Raw genomic sequence first — 27,034 nt, forward strand, 5'->3', positions numbered from 1 at the left:
TGCCTTGCGGAAGGAATAACTACACTGTTTGTATTCGGTCATGTTTCCAGTCGCCTTGCCATGATTAAATGTGGTGTTTCGCGCTTTCAGTTTTGCGTGAATGCCGCCATCAATCCACGGTTTCTGGTTAGGGAAGGTTTTAATAGTCACAGTGGGTACAAAACCTCCAATGGACTTCCTAATAAACTCACTCACCGAGTCAGCGTATACGTGGATGTTATTGTCTGAGGCTACCCGGAACATATCCCAGTCCACTTGATCGAAGCAATCTTGAAGCATGGAATCCGATTGGTCAGACCAGCTTTGGATAGACCTAAGCACGGGCGCTTCCTGTTTTAGTTTCTGCCTATAGGAGAGGAGCAACAAGGTGGAGTCATGGTCAGATTTGCCAAAGGGTATTGCGGGGGAGGGCCGTGTATGCATCGCGGAAGTTAGAGTAGCAGTGGTCCAGTGTTTTGCTTGAGCAGGTACTACAATCACTGTGCTAGTAGAATTTAGGTAGCCTTGTTCTCAAATTAGCTTTGTTAAAATCGCCAGCTACAATAAATGCAGCCTCAGGATATATGGTTTCCAGTTTACATAGAGTCCAGTGAAGTTCTTTCAGGGCCGTCAAAGTATATACACAGCTGTGACTATAATCAAAGAGAATTCTCTTGGTAGATAATGCGGTCGGCATTTGATTGTAAGGAATTCTAGGTCAGGTGAACAAAAGGACTTGAGTTCCTATATGTTTTTATGATTACACCATGAGTCATTAATCATGAGGCATACAACACCGCCCTTCTTCTTACCAGAGAAATGTTAGTTGAAGAATGAAGAAACCCGGTGGCTGTGCCGACTCTGACGACATTTCCAGAGTGAGCCATGTTTCCATTAAACAGATGTTATGTTACAATCTCTGATGTCTTTCTGGAAGGCAACTCGTGCCCTAATTTCATCCACCTTGTTGTCTAGAGACTAGACATTGGCGAGTAATAAGCTCAGAAGCGGTGGATGGTGTGCTTGCCTTCTAAGTCTGACCAGGAGGCCGCTCCGTCTGCCTCTCCTGCGGCGACGACGTTGTTTTGGGTCGGCCTCTGGGATTAGATCCAATGTCCAGAGTGGAGGTCCGAAAAAAAGATCCGCTTCGGGTAAGTCGTATTCCTGGTCGTAATGTTGGTAAGTTGACGTCGGGCTTATATTCAATAATTCTTCCAGGCTGTATGTAATAACACTTAAGATTTTCTGGGATAACAATGTAAGAAATAATCAATAAAAAACAAATTACTGCATAGTTTCCTAAGGACGTGAAGCGAAGCGACCTTCTCTGTCGGCGCCATCTGGCATGTAACTTCTTCCATTTAAGAATGATGGAGGCCACTGTGTTCTTGGGGACCTTCAATGCTGCAGACATTTTTTTGTACCCATCCTCAGATCTGTGCCTTGACACAATCCTGTCTCGAAGCACTACGGACAATTCCTTCGACCTCATGGCTTGGTTTTTATCAACTGTGGGACCTTATAAAGAAAAGTGAGTGCCTTTCCAAATCATGTCCAATCAATTGAATTTACCACAGGTGGACTACAATCAAGTTGTAGAAACATCTCAAGGATTAACATTGGAAATAGGATGCACCGGAGCTCAATTTCGAGTTTCATAGCAAACGGTCTTAATACTTATGTAAATAAGGTATCCGTTTGTTTTTTTATAAATTTGCAAAAATTTCTTAAAACCTGTTTTCTCTTTGTCATTATGGGGTATTGTGTGTAGATTGCTGAGGATGTTTTATTTTTTAAATAAGGCTGTAACGTAACAAAATGTGGAAAAGTTCAAGGGGTCTGAATACTTTCCGAAGGCACTGTACATACATACATACATGCATACATGCATACATACATACATACATACATACATACATACATACATACATACATACATACATACAGTTGAAGTCAGAAGTTTACATACACCTTAGCCAAATACATTTAAACTCAGTTTTCCAAAACTCCTGACATTTAATCCTTGTAAAAATTCCCTGTCTTAGGTCAGTTAGGATCACCACTTTATTTTAAGAATGTGAAATGTCAGAATAATAGTAGAGAGAATTATTTATTTCAGCTTTTATTTCTTTCATCACATTCCCAGTGGGTCAGACGTTTACATACACTCAATTAGTATTTGGTAGCATTGCCTTTAAATTGTTTAACTGGGTCAAATGTTTTGGGTAGCCTTCCACAAGCATCCCTCAATAAGTTGGGTGAATTTTGGCCCATTCCTCCTGACAGAGCTGGTGTAACCGAGTCAGGTTTTTAGGCCTCCCTGCTCGCACACACTTTTTCAGTTCTGCCCACAAATTTTCTATAGGATTGAGGTCAGGGCTTTGTGATGGCCACTCCAATACCTTGACTTTGTTGTCCTTAAGCCATTTTGCCACAACTTTGGAAGTATGCTTGGGGTCATTGTCCATTTGGAAGACCCATTTGCGACCAAGCTTTAACTTCCTGACTGATGTCTTGAGATGTTGCTTCAATATATCCACATAATTTTCCTCCCTCATGATGCCATCTATTTTGTAAAGTACACCAGTCCCTCCTGCAGCAAAGCACCCCCACAACATGATGCTGCCACCCCCGTGCTTCACCGTTGGGATGGTGTTCTTCGGCTTGCAAGCCACCCCCTTTTCCTCCAAACATAATAATGGTCATTATGGCCAAACAGTTTTTGTTTCATCAGACCAGAGGACATTTCTCCATGTGCAGTTGCAAACTGTAGTCTGGCTTTTTTTATGGCGGTTTTGGAGCAGTGGCTTTTCCCTTGCTGAGCGGCCTTTCAGGTTATGTCGATATAGGACTCGTTTTACTGTGGATATAGATACTTTTGTACCTGTTTCCTCCAGCATCTTCACAAGGTGCTTTGCTGTTGTTCTGGGATTGATTTGCACTTTTCGCACCTAAGTACGTTCATCTCTAGGAGACAGAACGCGTCTCCTTCCTGTGCGGTATGACAGCTACGTGGTCCCATGGTGTTTATACTTGCGTATTATTGTTTGTACAGATGAACCTGGTCCCTTCAGGCATTTTTAAATTGCTCCCAAGGATGAACCAGACTTGTGGAGGTCTACAATTTTTTCTGAGGTCTTGGCTGATTTCTTTTGATTTTCCCATGATGTCAAGCAAAGAGGCACTGAGTTTGAAGGTAGGCCTTGAAATACATCCACAGGTAGATCCCCAATTGACTCAAATGATGTCAATTAGCCTATCAGAAGATTCTAATGCCATGACATCATTTTCTGGAATTTTACAAGCTGTTTAAAGGCACAGTCAACTTAGTGTATGTAAACTTCTGACCCACTGGAATTGTGATACAGTGAATTATAAGTGAAATAATCTGTCTGTAAACAATTGTTGGAAAAATTACTTGTGTCAAAAATGACTTGTGTTTTAATGACTCCAACCTAAGTGTATGTAAACTTCCGACTTCAACTGTACATACATACATACATACATACATACACACATACATAAATACATACATACATACAGTACCAGTCAAACGTTAGGACACACCTACTCACTCAAGGGACACACCTTCTCATTTATTTGTATTATTTTCTACATTGTAGAATAATAGTGAAGACATCAAAACTATGAAATAACACATGGAATCAAGTAGTAATCAAAACAGTGTTAAACAAATCAAAATATACTTGAGATTCTTTAAAGTAGCCACTCTTAGCCTTGATGACAACTTTGCACACGTTTGGCATTCTCTCAACCAGCTTCTCATGGAATGCTTTTCCAACAGTCTTGAAGTAGTTCCCACATGCTGAGCACTTACTTGTTGGCTGCTTTTCCTTCACTCTGCGGTCCAACTCCTTCCAAACCATCTCAATTGGGTTGAGGTCAGGTGATTGTGGAGGACAGGTCATCTGATTCAGCACTCCATCACTCTCCTTTTTGGTCAAATAGCCCTTACACACCCTGGAGGTGTGTTGGGTCATTGTCCTGTTGAAAAATAAATTATAGTCCCACTAAGCGCAAACCAGATGGATGGCGTATTGCTGCAGAATGTTGTGGCAACCATGCTGGTTAAGTGTGCCTTGAATTCTAGATAAATCACTGACAATGTCACCAGCAAAGCACCCCCACACCATCACACCTCCTCCTCCATGCTTCACGGTGGGAACCACACATGCAGAGATCATCTGTTCACCTACTCTGCGTCTCACAAGGACATGGCGGTTAGAACCAAAAATCTCAAATTTGGACTCATCAGACCAAAAGACAGATTTCCACCAGTCTAATGTCCATTGCTTGTGTTTCTTGGCCCAAGCAAGTCTCTTCTTGGTGTGATGGTGTGGGGGTGCTTTGCTGGTGACACTGTCAGTGATTAATTTAGAATTCAAGGCACACTTAAGCAGCATGGCGACCACAGCATTCTGCAGCGATACGCCATCCATCTGGTTTGCGCTTAGTGGGACTATAATTTATTACTAAGAAGCTGGTTTAGAAAATGCCAAGAGTGTGCAAAGCAGTCATTAAGGCAAAGGGTTGCTACTTTGAAGAATCTCAAATATAAAATATATTTGATTTGTTGAACACTTTTTTGGTTACTACTTGATTCCATATGTGTTATTTCACAGTGTTGAGGTCTTCACTATTATTCTACAATGTAGAAAATAGTAAAAATAAATTAAAACCCTTAAATGAGTAGTTGTGTCAAAACTTTGGACTGGTAATGTATATTAATTTACAAAGTTAACAGACTGCATGTTAACATCTTACCCTCCCTGTAAAAAACCTGTTACACTTTTCATGCGTATTTCTGAGTCTTTCCCTTTAAATTGACATAGAAACGGCCTTTCCCACCGTTGATTGGTCGGGGTTAGAGAACAGACGAAATTGACGAGGATATCAAGTTGAGTTTGATTGGTCCAAAGCGCGGAAACCTATCAAAATTTTACAAAGCCGAAATATGGTCGAGATATAACAAATAGCTGCGCGGTCTAAACTAGCAACGGTCACACCACAAACTAACGTTCTGATTTAATCAGGTGATAATATTGTAGAGACCAATTTAATGGTTAATTGTATGTAATGTATAATGGCATATGCTAAATAAAACGAAGTTTAGACCTTCATTTAGTAGAACCCTCTTGAATTTACCAATATTCCACTACATTCTAGAGTGAATGAACGCCCTACCATCCCGAAAAAATTGGGTCCCCGCTGAAAAACTTTGAATGCCATTGACATAATGCATTTGCCAACCTTACTTTGTTACATAAACGTTGTTTTTAAAGCTCAGAGAATCTAGTGTAGTTCTGCTGGAAAAGCCAGCTGACTTCTCCACAACACAACACATGTCCCTGTGCTGCTCCACTCGTGACAAGTACAGCGACATGTGCATATCAACCCTAATGATGCGGAGACACAGTCACTGAACTAATTACATGGCAATTCTGTCGAATAAATACCTATTTTACACTGCAGAGAGAAGACGACGGACGCACAGGTGAATATCATCATGTTTTACCATTTGAATTTGTTTTGGAAGGTGGAGTAGAGATGTTTTGAAAGCGCTTCCTTGTTGATAAATTATTGCGTAATCGGTGTACGATTGGGTGTGAAAATGTTATTGTTTCTTCTCGACCGTCGAAGATCTTTGATAGTTTCAGTATGAGTCGGATGAACCATGATGATTATGAGGGGCGCAAGATAGAAGAGAGCGAGGATATTAGGAGCATAAAATAAGATCTTAAGTTATAACGTCAACAGATAGCTTCATAACACTGCAACCTCCTAAAACACGTTACTAACTTTCCTCTATACTTTTGCTACAGAATATTATTATTAACATCTGATCTTACATTTTCTAAACATGTTTTTTGAACTTGTGATGTAGAGATAACTACACTGGATCAAATTAGTTTATATTGTAATATGTGACTGATGTTAGTGTAATTCAACATTTGCATAATATATAAAAATATATATTTGAATATCCCCTTCCCTACAAAGAAAAAAAAAATCACTATCTATATAGTTTATTATTGGTTGGTCTATATTATAAGGTCAGGCTATATTTAAGCCATAAGGCCTGAGGGGCTGTGGTAACTTTTTTATTTAATTAGGCAAGTCAGTTAAGAACAAGTTCTTATTTACTATGACGGCCTATCAAAAGGCAAAAGGCCTCCTGCGGGGACGGGGGCTGGGATTAAAAATAAATTAAATAAATGTATAGGACAAAACACACATCACAACAAGAGAGACAACACAGCACTACATAAAGAGAGACCTAAGACAACATGTCATGTTGTGTTGCTATCATGCAAACAACATTGTAGCAACACATGGCAGCAGCACAACATGGTAGCAGCACATAACAGGGCACAGACAACAGCACAAAGGGCAAGAAGGTAGAGACAACAATACATCACGCAAAGCAGCCACAACTGTCAGTAAGAGTGTCCATGATTGAGTCTTTGAATGAAGAGATTGAGATAAAACTGTCCAGTTTGAGTGTTTGTTGCAGCACTTCCAGTCGCTAGCTGCAGTGAACTGAAAAGACGACCGACCCAGGGAATGTGTGTGCTTTGGGGACTTTTGACAGAATGTGACTGGTAGAACGGGTGTTGTATGTGGAGGATGAGGGCTGCAGTAGATATCTCAGATAGGGGGGAGTGAGGCCTAAGGGTTTATAAATACGCATCAACCAGTGGGTCTTGCGACAGGTATACAGAGGTGTCCAGTTTACAGAAGAGTGTAGAGTGCAGTGATATGTCCTTTAAGGAGCATTGGTGGCAAATCTGATAGCCGATTGGTAAAGAACATCTAGCCGCTCGAGAGCACCCTTACCTACCCATCTATAAATTATGTCTCCGTAATCTAGCATGGGTAGGATGGTCATCTGAATCAGGGTAAATTTGGCAGCTGGGGTGAAAGAGGAGCGATTACTATAGAAGAAACCAAGTCTAGATTTAACTTTAGCCTGCAGCTTTGATATGTGCTGAGAGAAGGACAGTGTACCGTCTAGCCATACTACCAAGTACTTGTATGAGGTGACTACCTCAAGCTCTAAACCCTCAGAGATAGTAATCACACCTGTGGGGAGAGGGCCATTCTTCTTACCAAACCACATGACCTTTGTTTTGGAGGTGTTCAGAACAAGGTTAAGGGCAGATAAAGCTTGTTGGACACTTAGAAAGCTTTGTTGTAGAGCGTTTAACCCAAACTCCGGGGAGGGGCCAGCTGAGTATGAGACTGTATCATCTGCATATAAATAGATAAGAGCTTCCTACTGCCTGGGCTATGTTGTTGATGTAAATTGAGAAGAGCGTGGGGCCTAGGATCGAGCCTTGGGTTACACCCTTGGTGACAGCAGATGGGGGTACTAAGCTAACATATAGAATTGTTTTAAGATGGTCATACCATGAATCATTTAGCTATTTGAGTTTTAGGACCCCTTTAGGTATATAAAAATTAATAATGTTTTGTTAAAATATGGAATTTGGCCTTTACTACTATAGCCCATCGAAATGTATTGAATAACACAGTCTTAAATAGCAAAAAAGACAGTCAAAAAAGAAATCATAATGGTTTCAAGTATCTGTCCTATATCTAGCATGGTGGTGGCAGTATCATGCTGTGGGGATGTTTTTTAGAGGCAGGGACTGGGAGAGTAGTCAGGATCGAGGGAAAGATGAACGGAGCAAAGTACAGAGAGATCCTTGATGAAAACCTGCTCCAGAGTGCTCAGGACCTCAGACTGGGGCAAAGGTTCACCTTCCAACAGGACCATGACCCTAAGCAGACAGCCAAGACAGCGCAGGTGTGGCTTCGGGACAAGTCTCTGAATGTCATTGAGTGGCCCAGCCAGAGCCCGGACTTGAACCCAATCGAACATCTCTGGAGAGACCTGAAAATAGCTGTGCAGTGACACTCCCCATCCAACTTGACAGAGCTTGAGAGGAGCGTCATACCCCAAAAAACTTGAGGCTGTAATCGCTGCCAAAGGTGCTTCAACAAAGTACTGAGTAAAGGGTCTGAATACTTATGTAAATGTGATTATCATAATTTTTTTAAACTTTTGCAAAAAAGTCTAAAAACCTGTTTTTGCTTTGTCATTATGCGATATTGTGTGTAGATTGATGAGGAAAAAGATTTAACCCCATTTGGAATAAGGCTGTAACGTAACAAACTATTTGGCAAAAAAATCAAGTGTTCTGAATACTTTCTGAATGCACTGTATAAGAAAGCTCAGGAAATATTTTTGTTTTTCCAAACACATACAGTAGTTAGTTGGAAACATTATGAATATTTTTGTCGGGTCGTTCCATTTCATTTCAGCAAGCCATGACACCCATAGGGCCTTATTAAATCTGATAACTTTTTTGCCTGGCTCTGTTTTGTTTTCTCCCAAATTAATTTCCAGGTTTCCATTTTCCCAATTTTTTTTATAGAAAAACAATAAATTGGATATTTTAAGCCCACACAATGCTTAAACCACATCAGGAGACGACTTTTGAGGTCTGGATTTTCTGTTGTTGAGATATTTTTGTTGTTGTTGGCGTAGTTACCCTTTAACTCCAGTGTGCACCTAGGAAGAGGCTGTTGTTTAGTGGTGTTTTTGTACCGCATATGTGATGGTAGAGTTAGCAAAATAAATACCCACTGGATCGATACAAATAATCATGATATCATCAAACATTTAATTGAGAAGGTTTTTTGGGGAAAAAATATAATTGAAGTTAGGTTTATATCCCATCCTACATCCTGATATTACCAGGTTCTGACCACTACATATAGATGTTTTGTAGTAAAAAAGATAGTGGAAAATAAGTGTTTCCAATGACATCATCAACCAATTAGTGGACAATTAGGAGGCAATTGGTAGGCAATGCCTGCTCATAATGGGTTAAAATCACATGATGCACACCAATGATGCCATTGCAAACACTTCCTCTATCTTTTTACTAGAAAACATAGAAACATGCCATATTCTCATATGATGGTGCTGGAGATGATCAATTTGAAGTTGAGAAATTGTGCAATTTTCCTTTAAGATATTTTCTAATTTCTCTCCCTCTTGAGGAGGGAGGATTATGGAAGTTCACAGAAGTAACAAATGAAGGTAGAACTACCAATTAGTTAGTGTTTTTACTGATAACAATTTTGTTTATGAATTATTAAGTGATTAAAATGCTTCACTCTGTAACCAAATGACCTGAAAAATATCACAATTACTGCAATTGAATTGGCCACAATGAGAAATCATAGTAGTCATAAACCACAGTTGCAGTACAGTAAAGTAGAGTATAGTTCAGTACAGTAGAGCACACATGAGTATAGTACAGTATAATATACTGTACTGTGCTCTACTTTACTATACTGTACTTTACTGTGCTCTAATAAGCTGTACTGTGATGTCCAAACTTGTGAAACATAGATGTGTATATATATGGTTGCTACTGTAAAAAAAAAAAGTAGGGTTCAGTACAGCAGATCACAAATGAGTAGAGTACAGTATAATGTAATATACTCTACTGGACTGTACTGTACAGAATTATTCTCTACTCGACTTTTCTTTACTGCACTGTATTCTACTGCACTGTATTCTACTGCTGTACTGTGCTATGCTATACTGGACTCTACTGTGCTCTATGGTGATTAGCAAACTTGTTAAACTTAGACGTCTATTATTGGTACAGATTTAGTCCAGTCTGGACCAACCAAATGTGGTCTTGTTTGGGGGCAGCGCTCATTAGAATGATAGCCAGTGAGTAGAATAATACCCGCACATGCCAAGGAGGATATTAATTTTGTCTACCTTTGTGAACCTCAGGATACATCACCACGAAGAGAATGACATTCATAATTATGCATTTCTGTATTGTACAGATGAAGGACCCATTACTCTAGTTCAGAACCAAAATAGATGTTTTCAAACTCAAGGTGTCATATCATAGCTAACACCTGTCTTTCTGCAGACATCTTAATTCGGGGTAGATACTTAAGAGTTTTTGGGTAACGTATAGTCACTTAAAATCTGAAGGAGATTTTAATATCATTCTATTACCAAACTTTGCATCTGACCTGTTCCTCGAGTAAATTAAAAGTAGACTTCTGCATGTAGGTGTATGATTTGTAAAACTTACGTATTTTTGCTTGGTATACATTTTGAAGTGAAAAGGTGAGTCACAGTATCACTCTGTTACTGTGGAATTGCCTATAATTAGCTTTGAAGTGTATTACTTTATTAATGGCTGTCAGCCACATCAGCTGTTATGTGCCATACTGTATATATGACATTATAGAGGAGTTTTCCATATGTTCTGGTACTCCTACAAGACTTTTCATGAATTTTCAATCCCGAAATGAACTGGCAGACAGATGGATGTCATGGGTTGAAGTCCCCCCCCCTCTCTCTCTCTCTTTGCCATAGTGGACCATTTATCTGATTACTGAGGGAGTTTTTAATGAGGACTAAGAGTCGAGTGGCGTACCAGAGCTAAGAGGCCCCTGACGCAGCCTGGCTCCACTCTGGGCCCCTTGGCAGGCATCACAACCACCACGGCCCTCCTCTCCTGGCCTGGCTAACTCTCCACACACATGCCCACTTTGAGAGAATCTAGCAGCTGGTCAATGTTTATTACGCAACCCTGAGATCTACCACATGAAAAAGCCTTCTGGAATCGCACAACATCGTTAGAACAGAGGGAAAGAAAAGGAAGAAAACCAGAACCAACATTTTTCTGATAGGGTTGAGTAATTGTCTTTTGGCAGAGCGAGCGGTGGTCATTTAGCGAGGTCGATTTGGGCTAAGGTGGTCGATTTGAGACGTCTGTCTGTCTCACCATTGAAAAATCTTGATTTCCATTTTGGAAGTTATCTACAGTTAGCTAGCTAGGCGACAGCCGGTCTGATTGATTAGCCTGAGTGGATTACATAAGATCTGTTGAGTCAGGGCTCGCTTCGGAGTGTCAGATTGAAATGTCATAGCAGGTTCAACAGACGCTTACACTGTATCTTTCCTAACTCCGAGGGTTAGACAGTTATCATCTGACGTGTGTGTATGTCGTCTCGTCTATTGTAACAGGATCCTTGTACACATAGGCCTCTCATTCCTCTCTGTAACACACTGGCCCACTTGACTATGCATAATGACCAGTCACAGGGGTCATACTGATTCTAATGTTTAGCTAGTGTTCCTGCTCCTCTTCCATACCCTCGTAAATCAGACATGGTCTTGGCATGGTCGCTCATACTGTCAGCTCTCTGGCTTGGCCTCTCTGGTAGAAAGAGAAGTTTGAAATGGGTATCAATTAGGGGTGGCACAATTACTGTATAACTGTGTAACCGACGGTTATGGATGAAGACCGTCATGAAAATAAAATAACAGCTGACAAGTAGACGGGACGGCGAGGCATTCGTGCGGTTGAGTTCGTTTCTGCGATAACATGGACTCTTAACGACATGATTCAACTTTGTTGCCGCTTGCTGAAGCAAGCAAAGTGTTGTAGCAAATTATTAATAGAATGGGCTTGGAACTTCTAACCATAAAGATCCTATTCATAGATTGCAACTCCGTCACTTGGTCGCATTGCGCCATTGTTATGAACGTTCTCAAGCCGCACTCTACCTCACTCTCAAGCCGCACACTCTATGACGCAATCATTTCCATGGTAATATAGAATGTTCGTTCAACTGATGTTATCTGATGTGGCTCATGCAATAGAATCTATTTCTTGTAATGTCAGTTGAGTTGAATCAGCAAATCACAGCACATATTGATATGTACACGTCCTGCTTCTATTTCCTGCTCTGCTCCTATTGGTACACTCATTGGCCGCCAGTCCACCCATTATGCCATCATTGACTTGAATGGGGAACGGGCATTCTATTCATTCTATTTCTATGGCAACACATGCGGTCAGGAGCAGAGGAAAGGAGAAAACATACTATTCGAGCGGTTATTACGTAGACCAGTAACCATCCAGTGGCCAGTAACCGTCATCCAAAATTCCATGACCGTCACAGCCGTAGTATCAACAAAAACAACAGGATGTTCAACACGGAACTGTGGTTCCCTCTGGGTATTATATTAGGCAACACATGATGTTGATGTCCCATTAGCTTGTGGTATATGAGCAGACCTTGTTTTAAATACGATTTGAAATCTTTGCTCTACCCTGCCAGATAGGCAGGTTTTGCTGTTTTGGGACTATTTTATTTATCTATTAAGCCTGGCAAGCTCAGTCAAGCGCAGTATTTTAAATGTATTTAAAATTATTTTGAATTGTATTTGAACCCAAGTCTGAATGTGAGAAGAGGACTCAGTCTGCCAGCCAGGGAGAGCCATGGAGAGTTCAAGGCAGGGTTGAGGATGGGAAATTGTGAGGGAGCGGAGCGCCAAGCAGGCCGGGTGGGGTGTGAGTTTTGGGTGTGCTTGCCTGGGAAAATTCCTCCTCCCCTCCCGTCTTCTGTCCTGTGTTGCACAGTTAAACCCTGCAGCATAAACAGACTGATCCTAGAGCTTTACTCTACATAAAGGTCTGACACCTACACCACACCGTCTGCAACCCAAATGGCACCGTATTCCGTATATGGTGCACTACTTTTGACCAGGGCCCACGGGGCTTTGGTCAAAAGTAGTGCGCTATGTAGGGAATAGGGTGCCATTTGTGACGCAGTCACCATCACACCACTGCCTGGCCGTGAGAGAGATAGAAAAAGGGATGTTTGTGTTTTGTGTCCTAGTCAGAGCCTGTTCAGACCTGTCCTTATGACGTTATTAGAACGGTGTCTGAATACCGGAGCATAAATAGCAGGGATAACACCCGAGCTGCTGATGCAGGGATGATGCACACGTACAAGTATGCACAGATGAACACGCACACCCGCGGGAGTCATCAACCATGAATAATCAATCTCTGGTGTGTAGAAAGAATAGGGCCCTATAAAATCAGTTTTATTTTTTACTAAAAGATTCCATTTTAATGTATGCATTCTGTGATTCCGTCCGTGTTCTCCGCGTCGCGGATTTGACAGGGCCCTAATGGAAGAAACAGTTGATTCTGGAAGAGGAACGGTAGATCCTAGGGCATCACTCAGGCTGGTCTGTGTGCGTAGGTTTGTGCCTTTACTCTACAGGCATTCCTGCACTGTACAGAGGCTGTTAGTCTTCCTCTTCTAACCCAGACTTTTAAAGTGGACTTCAAACTCATGGCGTTAGTCTGTAAATGTCATAGCTGAATCATTTTACCCAGGTCTCCCCATGGCATGCAGAGGCAGGTGGAGCGGTGTGAGGTAGCGAGGTGAACTGTTTCAGTAGTGCAGCGGTGAGCCGAGGCTCTCCGTATGGAGTCAGGGAGAGAGAACATATGCTTTATTATGTGACACATTTCAGCTGGTGTGAAGTAACTCGCTGACGAGTATGACTGTAGGCGCAGGGCTGCCAGGAAGGTTTATGTGTGTGTCCCTCCGATATCTCCTGCTGTTATTCGCTGGAGGGAAGCTCCCACATGATGTTCCGGCCTTTGGTGTGTGTGGTTGTTTGTGTGTATTATGTGTGGGCGTGTCCAATATTCACATTCTCTCTCTATTGGCTCCATAAGGGACAGAACAACATAGCACAGATGCACCTTGCATCATAGCATAGAACAACATTACAGAGCACCACAGTATTAGAGCACCAGTCAGTAGTCCTACAATAGGACTCACCCCAATAGCACCAGGGCTCCTGCCAGTTAACCTAGGAATTATAGGACTCCATCTCCATGGAGACCAGCCATCGGGGCCTGAAAAGGGGGCCAGGTCAGAATAGTCTTGGACTCGGCGGAGCTCACACCCCCGTCATTAGGTTTTTAGGCTGCTGAGTACTTCACTGTGTACACAAAACCCATATTAGCATCCTCGTGGGTGGCCAGTCAGAGCGAGAGACTGACAGAGGAGAGAAAGAGATTGATATGGTTATGAAAGTGTGATCGTTTATGGATCATTTCTGAAACGCCATTCCATTTATAATTGTATAATGCTTAGAGGTGTAACTTTCTACTTTTAGCCTAGTGGTGATGGCCTGCTATGCCTGAAAAACATCACACTCTTTCCTGATATAATTTTTGCCCTTTTGAATCTCCTTTGAAACGTCCTCAAATCACGTCAGTTGTTAACTCCGTTTTGAGGGTTTGGGGAAACTAGCTCATCAGAGCAGGCAGTGTATTGTATACGTATGTTTAAAGATGGGATCTGATATTGGAGTGAGTAATGCTGTATGTTTATACAGACCTGGCCCCTGTGGACGTGCTAATAGGTTCTGAGTAAGAGGAACACTTTGGGTTGGTGTTGACATCACCTCATTAGTTCAGGCTGCAGACCAGACCACTGAGCGTCACACACACTGGTGACTAACCAATCTTTTCCACTCGGTGTGTGTTTAAACTGTGGATCAGATAAAAAAAATAAGGCTGAGGGTAAACTGAGATGTCACCGTCATCACATTTGCCACTGAACTGGTTCTACTGTGCCCTATACTATGAATCAGGCTTGAGGAGGTAACTTTGGTCAACTCGTGAGTTCAACTCAGGATAACTGGTACCACGAAAGTGTCTCACCTTTTAGCCAGGTACATTTCATTGGCAACAAATCTAACTGACCACAACCACATAACTGTTGACCACAACCACACAACGTCTGACCACAACCAGACTACTGCTGACCACATCTAGTGACCACAACTACTGACCACAACCACTCATCTTCTGACCACACAACTACTGACCACTCAACTACTTACCACAATTACTGACCACAACCACACAACTGCTGACCACATCTTGTGACCACAACTACTGACCACAACCACATATATTTTGACCACACTTCTAATCACCATAACTACTGAACACCACAATTACTGACTACAACCACACAATTACTGACCACAAAACTACTGACCACCACAATTACAATTACTGACCACAACTATTGAACAACATCTATTGAACAACAACTAGTGACCACAAAACTACTGATCACAACTACTGCTCTGGTCTGCGCTAGCTCTGGTCCTGGGTGTAGCTAGCTAGCTGTGCATCGCACTAGCTCTGGTCTAGCTCTGGTCTGTGCTATAAAGTATATCTACATAAATGTGCATGCATATAATTACTACCAACAATAATTGTAACTCTTGAACTGTTCAGGCTAGATACACCAAACCTCAAATTCATGAAAAACTTTTATGAACTAATAACTATATACATTTGAATAATTTAACCCACCAACAGTAACTCTTAAATTGTTACAGCTACATACACCAAACCAGCTTTCACATGTTCAGGCTATCCTAACTTCAAATGATGTAAATATTTTATCAACTATAGACATTTGCGTAAAATAACACACCTACATTCGTTCATGAACCGTTCAAGCTAAAGACACCAAACCGACTTCCACATGTTCACACTATCCTAACGTCAAAGTCTTAACATGTTTTACTGTCTATCACTATAGAAATTAGCATAAAATAACCCACCAACAATAACTCTTAAACCGTTCAAGCTAGATACAACAAACCAACTTTCATATGTTCAGGCTATTTTAACTTTTCATCTACCTGCTTTTTCAACTATAACCAGTCCCCATCATTACTACTGCAAACAGTATCACTACTATAACGTTCTTCTAAACCATACATACTTTAAAACTGATTTGCTTTAAATAGTAAAGTAAAACATTTTAAACATTTACCATTACCACAAAAATACTTTTTAAAGAGTTAAAGCAAGTCCCATCAATTGTACTTCATGTACAATTACAATCTAGTTGTTATTATTATAATATGCATATGGACAGGGCTTTTCCCAGATTACATGACCTAAGGCCTAGAGTTTTGTGCTGGCCAGGTAGAGAGGAAAAACTGTAGGGGTCTGTAGTCTTACAGAGTGTTATTTAGTGTAGACTGTGGTAGATGCTAAGTAGAGAGAGGCTCCACAATAAACAGAACCAATCTGGGGAGTAAACCGTAAACATATTGTTTCTGTGAAGAGGTGGGCTCACTGCTCAGTCTTACTGGAAGAGGCATGGTGTGTTGCTACCATCACATACAGCAGTTATCCCTTATTAGTTTAAGACCATTGGGACCACTGCAGGAAGATAAAGCACCAATGTCCCCAGTGAGTCGTCACACTGAGTCAATGTGTCCAGATGTTCTCCTCTGAAAGGGAAGTCCATTCAGCTCCCCTGGCCCTTGTGCTGTGTGTCAGGTCTCTGTCTCAGCCCTGAACGGCAGCAGGCAGCAGCGTGGCTCTTCTTGCAGGTTGCCGTGGCGATCCACAAGTCCCCCCTCACCCCTCTGTCAGCACTGGTGATGAGGAATGCTGATTAGGAAGCAGTGGGCTCAAACCAAAACATTCCACCAGGCCAAGCGAGAGCGAGAGTCAGCAAGGCGGTGATAAGACTGGGCTATGTCCATGTGCCTACGTGCCGCTCGGCCAGCCATGTCCTCTGTTTGTCTTGCCCACAGTGACCTAATGACACAATGACACCCCAGACACAGCTCACTTTGCCCTGCCCAAGGGAGAGGGAGAGACTTGGGGTAAGGGTGGGGTTATCCGGGCCTTTTAGGGTAATTAGCATCCACTTACTGGTTGTTGGTCTGCTGACGTTTGATTGGTTTGTTTAGTCTGTTGCTGATGGGGTTTAGCTCTGCCTGTAGTGAGACTGGGACACACACTACCTTAAAGGCCCAGTGCAGTCAAAAATGTGATTTACCTGTGTTCTACATATATTTCCACACTGAGGTTGGAATAATATTGTGAAAATTATGATGCCTTTTGAGTGTATGAGCTGTTTGAAAAGACTGCCAGGAATTTCAGCCTGTTTTGGTGGAATGGAGCCTTGGCCTTTCCATGGTGACATTACCATGTGGTAAATTAGTTAATAGACCAATAAGAAAGAGAGTTCCAAACCTCTCTGACAATAACAGCTAGTTTTCCCCTCCCCACTCAGATCACTCCCTGACAGTCCTAGCAAAATTATTACTTAAAAAAATTGCTAATTGCTAAGAAGTAGGGTTGTGAATGTTTAAAACGTTAAAACAAAAATGTGATTGTTGTTAACGTTAAGAAAAATATTACTTTTTTTCTACAAAAGAAAAATCACAGTGTAGTTATCACAAAACATATTCATAGTTTCTTTTTCTCCCCAATTTCGATCTTGTCTCATCGCTGCAACTCACCAACGGGCTCAGGAGGCGAAGGTCGAGTAATGTGTTCTCCAAAACATGACCCGCCAAACCGCGCTTCTTAACACCCGCCCGCTTAACCCGGAAGCCAGCCGCACCAATGTGTCCAAGGAAACACTGTTCACCAGATGACCGAGGTCAACCTGCAGGCGCCCGGCCCGCCACAAGAAGTTGCTAGAGCACGATGAGCCAAGTAAAGCCCCCCCCCGGCCAAATTCTCCCCTAACCCGGACGACACTTGGCCAATTGTGCGCTGCCCTATGGGACTTCCGATCACGGCTAGTTGTGATACAGCCCGGGATCGAACCCGAATTGGTAGTGACGCCACTATCACTGCAATGCAGTGCCTTAGACCGCTGCGTCACTCGGGAGGCCCACAAAACCTCTTCTTAGCCATATTATAGCCTATAATATAATAGGCTATAAAGGCATTTAACTAAGTAGTGCTAAGCGATTAACCGAATTGTCGTTTTTTTAACACGACTAATTGACGGACGTGGGTTCAATTATTTGAATTCCATTTTGTAAATGTTTACATTTTTCTGGGAGGTCAATGCACATTGTGCAGTTTCTTTCGAGATAAATCAGATCAAGCCTGAACACCGATGTAGCAGGGAGTTGTAATTTACAACAGGACAATATTCTACATAGTTTAGCACAGAAAACATGGTAATTGACAACAATGACCATAAACCATTGCATGCCTACTCATCCGGTATGTGTTTCTTTTATGCCTGTTACGTTAAAGAGACAGAATAATGTGTGTTGAGAGGGATAGAGAGCAGTTGCTTCACAACTTATTTCTACCTGAAAATACATTATCTAAGTGGGCTCCAGAGTGGCGCAGCGGTCTAAGGCTTTGCATCTCAGTGCTAGAGACATCACTACAGACCCTGGTTCAATTCCAGGCTGTATCACAACCAGCTGAGATTGGGAGTCCAATAGGATGGCGCACAATTGTCCCAGCGTCGTCCGAAGTTATTAAATTTTTTTTTTCCTATTAACAATGTAAAATGAACAGCTGTACTGAAAGGCTCATGTGTAGGCCGAATTACAGAGGAGGAACTTCTTGGTGCAATTAAAGCCTTTACATCCGGAAAAACTCCAGGGCTGGATGGCATACCAGTTGAGGTATATTTTTTGATGTACTCAGAGGACCGTTATTAGCATGTTTTAACCACTCCTATAAAGATGGTAGATTATCAGATACTCAACAAGAAGGTCTGATTTCACTATTACTAAAACAGGACCCAGGTGGTAAGTATAAAGAGTCAGTCCATTTAAAAAATTGGAGGCCCCTTTAACTTCAGTGTTGTGATGCAAAAAATCTAGGAAAGTGCATATAATTAAAAAGGTATTGTTGGATATTATTCATCCTAATCTGACAGGTTTTTTTAAATGGACGATACCTTGAAGATAACATAAGACTAGTACTGGAAACAACAGAAAACTGAAACCAGGCCTGGTATTCATATCTGACCTTGAAAAGGCTTTTGATAAAGTACGACTGGAATTTACATATAAATGGAATGTTTCAATTTTGGAGAAAATCTTTTTCAATGGGTTAAAGTTATGTATAGTAACCCTAGGTGTAAAATAGTAAATAATGGCTACTTCTCAGAAACGATCAAACTATCAAGGAGTTAACAAGGTGGTCCACTATCGGCATATGTATTTATTATGGCCATCGAAAAGTTGCCTATTAAAATCTAGCAAAGAGGCACTGAGTTTGAAGGTAGGCCTTGAAATACATCCACAGGTACACCTCCAATTGACTCAAATGATGTCAATTAGGCTATCAGAAGCTTCTAAAGCCATGACATCCTTTTCTGGAATTTTCCAAGCTGTTTAAAGGCACAGTCAACTTAGTGTATGTAAACAAACTTCTCCACTGGAATTGTGATACAGTGAATTATAAGTGAAATAATCTGTCTGTGAACAAGTGTTAGGAAAATGACTTTTGTCATGCACAAAGTTTAGTATAGTTTGTTATCAAGAAATTTGTGGAGTGGTTGAAAAACAACCTAAGTGTATGTAAACTTCCCACTTCAACTGTATATAGAATGTATAAGGTGGAAGTGGAAGCCTAAGTGTTGTTTTCCATTAGTTTACTCCAATTAGGGGAGGGGTGGTAGGGTTAGGTGAAAATAATAAAGAAAAATATATTTAAAAAAATATATATTGTATTTAAAATAATGTATATATGTTTATAGAAAATATATAAGGGGGACTGCAAATGATGCAGACAATTACATTGATAGAAGCCACAATTTATATTAAAGCTGACCCCCCCCCCCCCTTTCACCGTTCTATCCTAGTGTTTGTGTCAGCTCAGCCTCAGTTTGACACCCTTAGTCGTCCCCTTGACTGCCGCTGTCCCTCGTCACCCCTGGTCTCCCCTCTAGTCTTTGCACCGCTATCACGCGCCGAGGGGACATGTTCGACCGTTGCCCAGCACTCGGGACAGAAGAACCATCTTCATTCCTCCAGCACTCAAATCATCAATCGCCCTCCTTTCAAATAGGTCACCAGAAAATGATGACACTTTACCTTGAGCTTACTATCAGATAGATATTCAATTGGTTTCTGGGTTAGTGGTAAACACTGCTGTTTTGTTGTTGAAAAGGGATGTGAAGGGATCCAGAGACAAATGATGGGGGAACGATGTGCCAAGTGCAAGACTGCCCTCTGCTGATGCGACAGAGAGTAAAAGTAGGTCAGAGAGAGAGACTGACAGAGGGAGCGAGCGAGGGGGAGCATGAGAGAGGGAGAGAGAGAGGGGAGTGGGAGGGAGAGAGCGGGAGAGGATGAGGAGATGTCTTGGCAGCCTATTTGTTTCTCCAATTCTGCTGCATTTGAAATGGAAAATCCCCCACCTTGTTACAGTGTCAAACCTGTGGGAGGAATATCTGGCAATTAAGAACTGCTGTATCATGAACTTCAGAAGATGAATGATTGTTCCTGTGAGTGTCGAGAGCAGGCTGTTGAGCTCTGCTAAAAGTGGAGGAGCAAAAGAGATACTGAGTTGAGATGACACTGCAGCAGCAGGCTTAACTCTGCTCTGATATTCTGATATCAATGACATCTTTCTCTCCGCTCAGTCATTTGCAAGCCAGCCAGTAGTCATGTTTTATGTATGAGTTACACACGTGTAATTAGGTCATCCAGTCACAATAGAGCATCCAGTCACAACTATAACTGTTTGATGGAGACTGTTTCCGACTCGGGCTTGAGACAGGCAGTGCACCACTTCAACGGGATATTCTAGGCTTAGTAAAAATGTGTCCTGCCCGATTTGACATTTCTAGATGCATTTTAATGCGTCCGTCTGTCGTTACAGTTATGCAGTCAGTTCGGTGTCTGATTTCAGTGTCTGAGACGACATCTGATTAGGCGCTGAAACTGCAGTCTATTACATGATTTGTTTTCTGCCATTTTAATTCAATTGCATTTTGATGTGGTAGGTCATTTGATCTGTTTTATACCAACCCCATCTATGTAACATATGTGACCCCTGACATCTAAGGGTGGTTAACCATTGTGTCAACCACAGTGACGTTTAAAAGACATCTCAACACTTCTGCCAAGTGTAATAATCAGTGATGAGTTCACAAGGCCAGTGTTATGACACTCTGGCAAAGTGTCAGACATATAGAAAGAGATGCACTGTTAGAATACAACCAGCAGGAGGCAGCAGAGGCATGTGGCACTGATGTATCTGCTGCAGAAAGTTTGTCTTTCCATCCTGTTTATTGTACAGTTTGCAGTTTTATTTCCTCCATACGTTAATGAAAGACTGTTAAAAGTAGGAGGATTCGTCCTATTTCTCTACTAATCTGACACATTTTCCCTGTTCTCACCTTTATCTCTCCTTCCTCTCTCCTTCCTCTCTCCTTTCTCTCTCCTTCCTCGTTTCCCTCTTTCTCCCAGGGTGCAAGGGGTTAATGCCACTGGCCCAGTGTTCAGTGCATAGAGAAGTGGCTCTTTTCTATACAGGTCAGGTACACTCAGGCTGTTTGTGTATAGTCACCTTCACTGACCAAGAGCGTGTGTGTGTGTGTGCGCGCATCTGTCCTCTCAGCCAGGGAGCTCAGTCAGGTGCAGTCATCCTCACTCCTCCTTTAATGCGACTGGTCCCTCTCTTTCTTTCTCTCTTCACAGACTCTCTGCCGTCCATCTTTATTTCCCATCCCTTCGTCCTTCCATCCCTCTGTCCGCCTGTGGATATTCCAGATATGAGACTTGCTTCATGGAGATTGCTGTAGATGGCTGAGGAGCTGTGTACCGGCTGGTTTCGCATTGTCGCAGGTATGCGCACCTCTCTCTCTCTCTTTCCTCAACTCTCTGTCAACTTCCTCTGTGTGAATGTGTGTGGGTGCATTACTGCTCTGTAACTGTGTGCGTTGCGGTGCTTACAAGTATGTGTGCGTTCTATAGTTGTGTTGTCTTTTTATTTCTGTGCGTGCGGATGTATACATGCCCCTCCCAAATGGACCTGTTACTCTCTTGGTTGTGTTTGGTGCAGAGGCGTCACAGAGAGGTATAGTAGAGAGAGGCCCACAGTGTAGAACAGTACAGTGCCCACGTGGTCTGCTGCTGTCCTTAAAGGATCCTCTAGTCTACCTGCAGTAGAAATGGGTCAGGAACTAGGAGCTGCACCACAGAGGGGTAGACAATTGGTAGGTGAGGACCGAGCCATGTGTTTTAAGATAAATAAATACAAATACTAAATACGTGGCTCTGGATGAGGATATCTACGCCACAGGAAACTTTCTGTTCTCCCTTCAGTGGGTTTTGCTCTGGACAGACTGTCTTCAGCACCTCCTACTGGCTATCTGACTTAACTGCTTGTAGTTGTGCAGAGTGCTGCTACTGATGGAAGCTACCATTATCTGCCAAATGCAGGGGTCCCAGACTCCAGTCCAGGAGAGCAATGGCAAGTGCATGTATTTTTTGTTTCAGCCCAGCTCTAACACTCCTGCTTCAGCTAATAACTTCATCACAATCTTCAATTTAGATCACAATTGGTTGAATCATGTGTGTTAGAGCTGAGCTGGAACAAAAGCCTGCATTCCCTGGCCAGTAAGCATGTGTTAATAAGCATGCTTGCAGTAGGCTGTTATTGTGATAGTGACCTACCATTTCCTGAGCCCTGAGCTGTACTCCAGTTTTCCAGCCATAGAAATACAGTAACTAAAACGGGCAAAGCCCCTCAGACCACAGCAATTTAAAATCATAATCACATTTTATTTGCCACATTCTTCGCAAACAACAGGTGTAGACTAACAGTGAAATGCTTACTTACGGGCCATGCTGAAACAGGAAAGGTGCTTCCCAAAACTGTTGCCACAAAGTTGGAAGCACAGAATCGTCTAGAATGTCATTGTGTGCAGTAGCGTTAAGATTTCTCTTCACTGGAACTAAGGGGCCTGGCCCGAACCCAAGACCATTATTCCTCCTCCACCAAACTTTACAGTTGGCACTATGCATTCGGGCAGGTAGTGTTCTCCTGGCATCCGCCAAACCCATATTCGTCTGTCGGACTGCTAGATGGTGAAGCATGGTTCATCACTCCAGAGAACGCGTTTCCACTGTCCCAGAGTCCAATGACGGCGAGCTTTACACCACTCCAGCGCATGCTTGGCATTGCGCATGATGATCTTAGGCTTGTGTGTTGCTTCTCGGCCATGGAAACCCATTTCATGAAGCTCCCGATGAACAGTTCATGTGCTGACGTTGCTTCCACAGGCAGTTTGGAACTCGGTAGTGAGTGTTGCAACCGAGGACAGGTGATTTTTACATGCTTCAGCACTCGGCGGTCTCGTTCTGTGAGCTTGTGTGGCCTACCACTTCACGGCTGAGCCATTGTTGCTCCTAGACGTTTCTATTTCACAATAACAGCACTTACAGTTGACCGGGGCAGCTCTTGCATGGCAGAAATTTGACAAACTGACTTGTTGGAGAGGTGTCAATATGACAGTGCCATATTGAAAGTCACTGAGCTCTTCAGTATGGGTCATTCTGCTGCCAATGTTTGTCTATAGAGATTGCATGGCTGTGTGCTTGATTCTATACACCTGTCAGCAACAGGTGTGGCTGAAATATCAAAATCCACTCATTTGAAGGCCATGTAGTGTATCTAAGGCACTGCTTTCCTGTTCTCTACTGCCAGCTCCTCTCATCTCTTTTCCCTCATTCCCTCGTCAGGTCTTCTTTCGTATCCTCTATTGTTTACCCTCATCATCTCCTCCTCATTTCTCTCCTTTTTCCCTCATCTCTCCTTCCCTCTCTCAATGGGTTGTCTTGCGTGCCCACCTGATTCCCTGTGTTTCTCTGTCTTGTGGCCTTCTTGCCCCTCTCATGCTGTAGCAGTCTCTGGTGATTAAGGTGGCAGTTTCCCAGCACCTTGCTGTACAGCCATGACTGAGTCAGTGTATCCTGCTGGTTGTAAGTGTCTAGTCTTCTCTTAGTTAACACCAGCGTCTCTCCTCTCAATGCCACCATGTTCCAGAATCAAAACCCAGCGTAGTACTTTAGGCTTTATTTAGCAAGTCCCCTCCCTCCTTCCCTCTTTTTGTCACTGCTCACCGGCTGGTGGCTAAATCTCCTCTGGGGGACAGTGGAGGAGAGTAGCCACCTCGTCTGGCAGAGCTAGGGGGTAGCCTGAGGAATGGAGGGAGAGGGGGGAGAAGAGATAAAGCTGCGGGCAGGGAGGGGACTTCTCTCAGGAAGCATCTGCTGGGTGTTAAGTATACAGAGAGAGAGAGAGAGGGAGGGAGAGAGAGGGGGAGAGGGAGAGGGAGAGAGCATGCCATGGCTTAATGAGGGGAGAGAGGGGGCGAGAGGGAGGGAGCAAGCAATGAAGAGCGAGGGAGAAAAAAAGAGGAGAGAAGAAGCGGGAGAGCATTTCACATGGGCTTGAGCATGACCCGGATAATGCATTGTACACGAAGAGACACAGGGCTGGCTCAATTTTAAAGTGTGACAGGCGGACTCATAAACAGGCAGGACAGCGCGTCTCATCTGTCTTCCTGTGTAAGAAGCCTAACTTACATCTTTCTTTAAATCTGAATTGTTTATAGATATTGTATATTCTGCATCTGCGTGATTTAGTCATTTGTTGAGTAATATCATTTTTTTATTACAAGAGTAGCTCTGCCACTATTATCGTGGCTGCTGTTGTTGTTATGGAGGCTTCAGCAGTGCTTGGCTAATTGTCAGGCTGTCCAGCAGCTCATGTCGCTCTCTCTTCAGTCTCTGCTCCATAGCCAGAAACGTAAACATCCTCTATCTCCCTCTCCCTCTTCTCTCTCTCTTTCACCCCCCAATCTCTCCCTTTCTCCCCCAGTTCTCTTGTTCTCCTCCTTGTTCTCTCTTTCACCCTTTTGTCTTTGCTCCGTTAGTGGTCATCCCTTAGCCTCTGGCTCCATCCACCCCCACATTTAAAAGTAATCACCAGCCTCCATGCATGCACACACACACACACACACACACACACACACACACACACACACACACACACACACACACACACACACACACACACACATCCACACCTCCCTCCCTTGTTAACTCCCCTCCCTCCATCTCTCCCTCATCCCCTCTCGCTGACAGCAGGCTGAGAGTAGCAGTACACACACACACCTCCCTCCCTCCTCTCCTCAATCTGGGTCCATCCAGGCTGAGAGTAGCAGTAGCAGCATAAACGATAGAAGACCGTAGCTCCTCCCTCGGTTGGGCTGGGTCTAGAGGCAGCTGTACACGGTGTCGGTCTCCCTGACATCACAATGATTGATTGTTATCCCCAATGGCACTGGCAGCGGAGAGAGAGAGAGAGAGAAAGAGAGGGAGGGGCATAGAGAGAGAGAGAGAGGGGAGGTGGAGAGGGAGAGCAGTCATACTGAGCCAGCAGGCAGAGCAAAAACAGTGATATAGAAAAGGGAGGGAGTAGCAGGCAGACAGAGAGAAGGCAGAGCGCTGTGAAAATAGACTTTTAAATCTACAGAAAAAGGAGTATACCCGTTAGGAGGGCAAATACATTTATTCTGTAACCAGGATCAGGGTGTGTTCGTGAGTGTGTCCTCAAAATGGGCTGTCAGTTCACTTTAACCTGCTCGTTATTCTGGCAACGAGCAAATAATTAATCTCATTCATCACTCGGCAGAGTATACATACACACAAGGTAGGCAGGGGAGGGGTGTGTGTGCGTTATATATATGTGTGTGTGTGTGTGTGCGCGCGTGCGTGTGTGTTCTCTGTGTTTGAGTTTGCCTGTGTGTGTGTGGGTAGGTGTGTGCGAATGTGTGTGCGTATAGATGCGCGTGTGATGGAGGGAGGGAGGCTACTCGTTTGTCGTTCTCTAAGGCCAGGCTATCAGGGGATGCAAGCCGAATGCATGTGACTCTGCAGAGAACCTCAAGGATTGGCTGAGAGCAGCTGTGACCTCAGCAAGCCTACCTCTTTCTCTCTCGCTCTGCCTCCCTCCCTCTCTACCCCTCTCTTTCTCTTTTTTTTCCCCAATAGTTTTTTTTCTCCTCCTCTCAGCATCCTTGGCTGATTGTGTAAGTTAGAGGCGCCGTAGCAGTGGAAGCAGCATCCATGGCCTAAGCCACAGCCTCTCTCGGGCTACTGATCAGCACTGAGCCCAGCCAGCTCCCCTCTCTGCCCAGTCGCGGTGCATGGACCCTGGGCCAGTAGACAGACAACGTGTGGCAGTGTTGGAGGCTGTGTGTTAGCTGTAGCGCTAGGTTAGCCCTGTGTTACGTTCTGTTCTCTATTCTATCCGTGTCATCTGGTAACCAGGGGCTTCTCTCCCCTTCCTCCTTTCTTTCCAGGCTCCTTGGAGATAGAGGAATGCAAATCTGCAATCATGATGGAAGGTAAGAGACACTTGAATTTATTCTCTATTTATTTATCCGTCTCCTCATCTGCTAGCTGTGTGTGTGTGGCAGCTTCAAATGTCATAAGCTGCGCTCCTATTTTGAGTGCATGCATTCCAGTGATCTTACATGTCATTTGGTGGGAAGGGCACAGCCACTGTAGAGAACGTCTCTCTCTACCATGCCAACAGAATGGCCGAGCTAATTGAACACTGTGTGTTTTTCTCTCTCTCACCATCTTCCCTTCCCGTAAAGGATTATTGGGATTTATTGTGCAGAAGGGCTTATGTGCCCAGCTGGCTAGCTTGTATAAATTCTCTTTGTATGGAGCGGTACACACACACACACACACAGGGTACACACGGTGTGTTCTGCTGTAGCCTCTATCTGCGCGGCCAATAGCCTGCTTGCGTTGCGAGGCCATTTTTCAACAGGAGGTAGCTGCGTTTGCACCCTATGGATAGATTGATCTGTCACGGTCAACGCTGTTCGGGAAACACACATGACATTCTGGGTCATGTTTGGCCCTTTATGTGTTGATGACATCATCTGTCTGCAATGATGGAGAGAGCGAGGATCCTTTTATTTCCGCGTTCTGTAAACGACATGATTCATTTAATACATTTCATCTGCCTGCTCCATTTTGAATCTCATCTCCGTAATCTATGATATACAGAAAAGCAATACAGATCTATAATCTATTTATGCTGTGATTTATCTTCAGAAAGCATCACTGTTGTGGCAGTATTACTATTAATCTGGACGTACACTGAACAAAAATATAAACGCAACGTGCAAGAATTTCAACGTTTTTACTGAGTTACTGTTCATATAAGGAAATCAGTCAATTGAAATAAATAAATAAATGAGGCTCTAATCTATGGATTTCACATGACTGGGCAGGGGCGCAGCCATGGGTCCACCCACTGGGGAG

At 43.1% G+C, this 27,034-nt stretch overlaps 1 protein-coding gene across 20 annotated transcripts in view; it reads left to right on the forward strand.

Moving 5' to 3' along the window:
- Positions 1 to 5,277: 5,277 nt before the first annotated feature.
- The window catches only part of LOC106583991 (SH3-containing GRB2-like protein 3-interacting protein 1), a 103,844-nt gene continuing 82,087 nt past the window's right edge, over positions 5,278 to 27,034 (forward strand). For 5 of the 20 annotated variants that reach the window (XM_045706507.1, XM_045706511.1, XM_014168722.2 and 2 more), the window contains exons 1-3: positions 5,285 to 5,494; positions 21,383 to 21,529; positions 26,056 to 26,100. In XM_045706507.1, the coding sequence (XP_045562463.1) occupies positions 21,487 to 21,529; positions 26,056 to 26,100 (88 nt within the window). In that variant the 5' untranslated portion in view covers positions 5,285 to 5,494; positions 21,383 to 21,486. Of the gene's footprint in view, positions 5,495 to 21,151; positions 21,218 to 21,382; positions 21,530 to 25,102; positions 25,404 to 25,742; positions 25,969 to 26,055; positions 26,101 to 27,034 lie in introns of those variants that run through there. The other 15 variants (XM_045706512.1, XM_045706523.1, XM_045706524.1 and 12 more) reach the window with 13 other exon arrangements.

The sequence above is a fragment of the Salmo salar genome, chromosome ssa23 (assembly GCF_905237065.1).
Source record: "Salmo salar chromosome ssa23, Ssal_v3.1, whole genome shotgun sequence".
In the NCBI taxonomy this organism is placed as follows: Eukaryota; Metazoa; Chordata; class Actinopteri; order Salmoniformes; family Salmonidae; genus Salmo; species Salmo salar.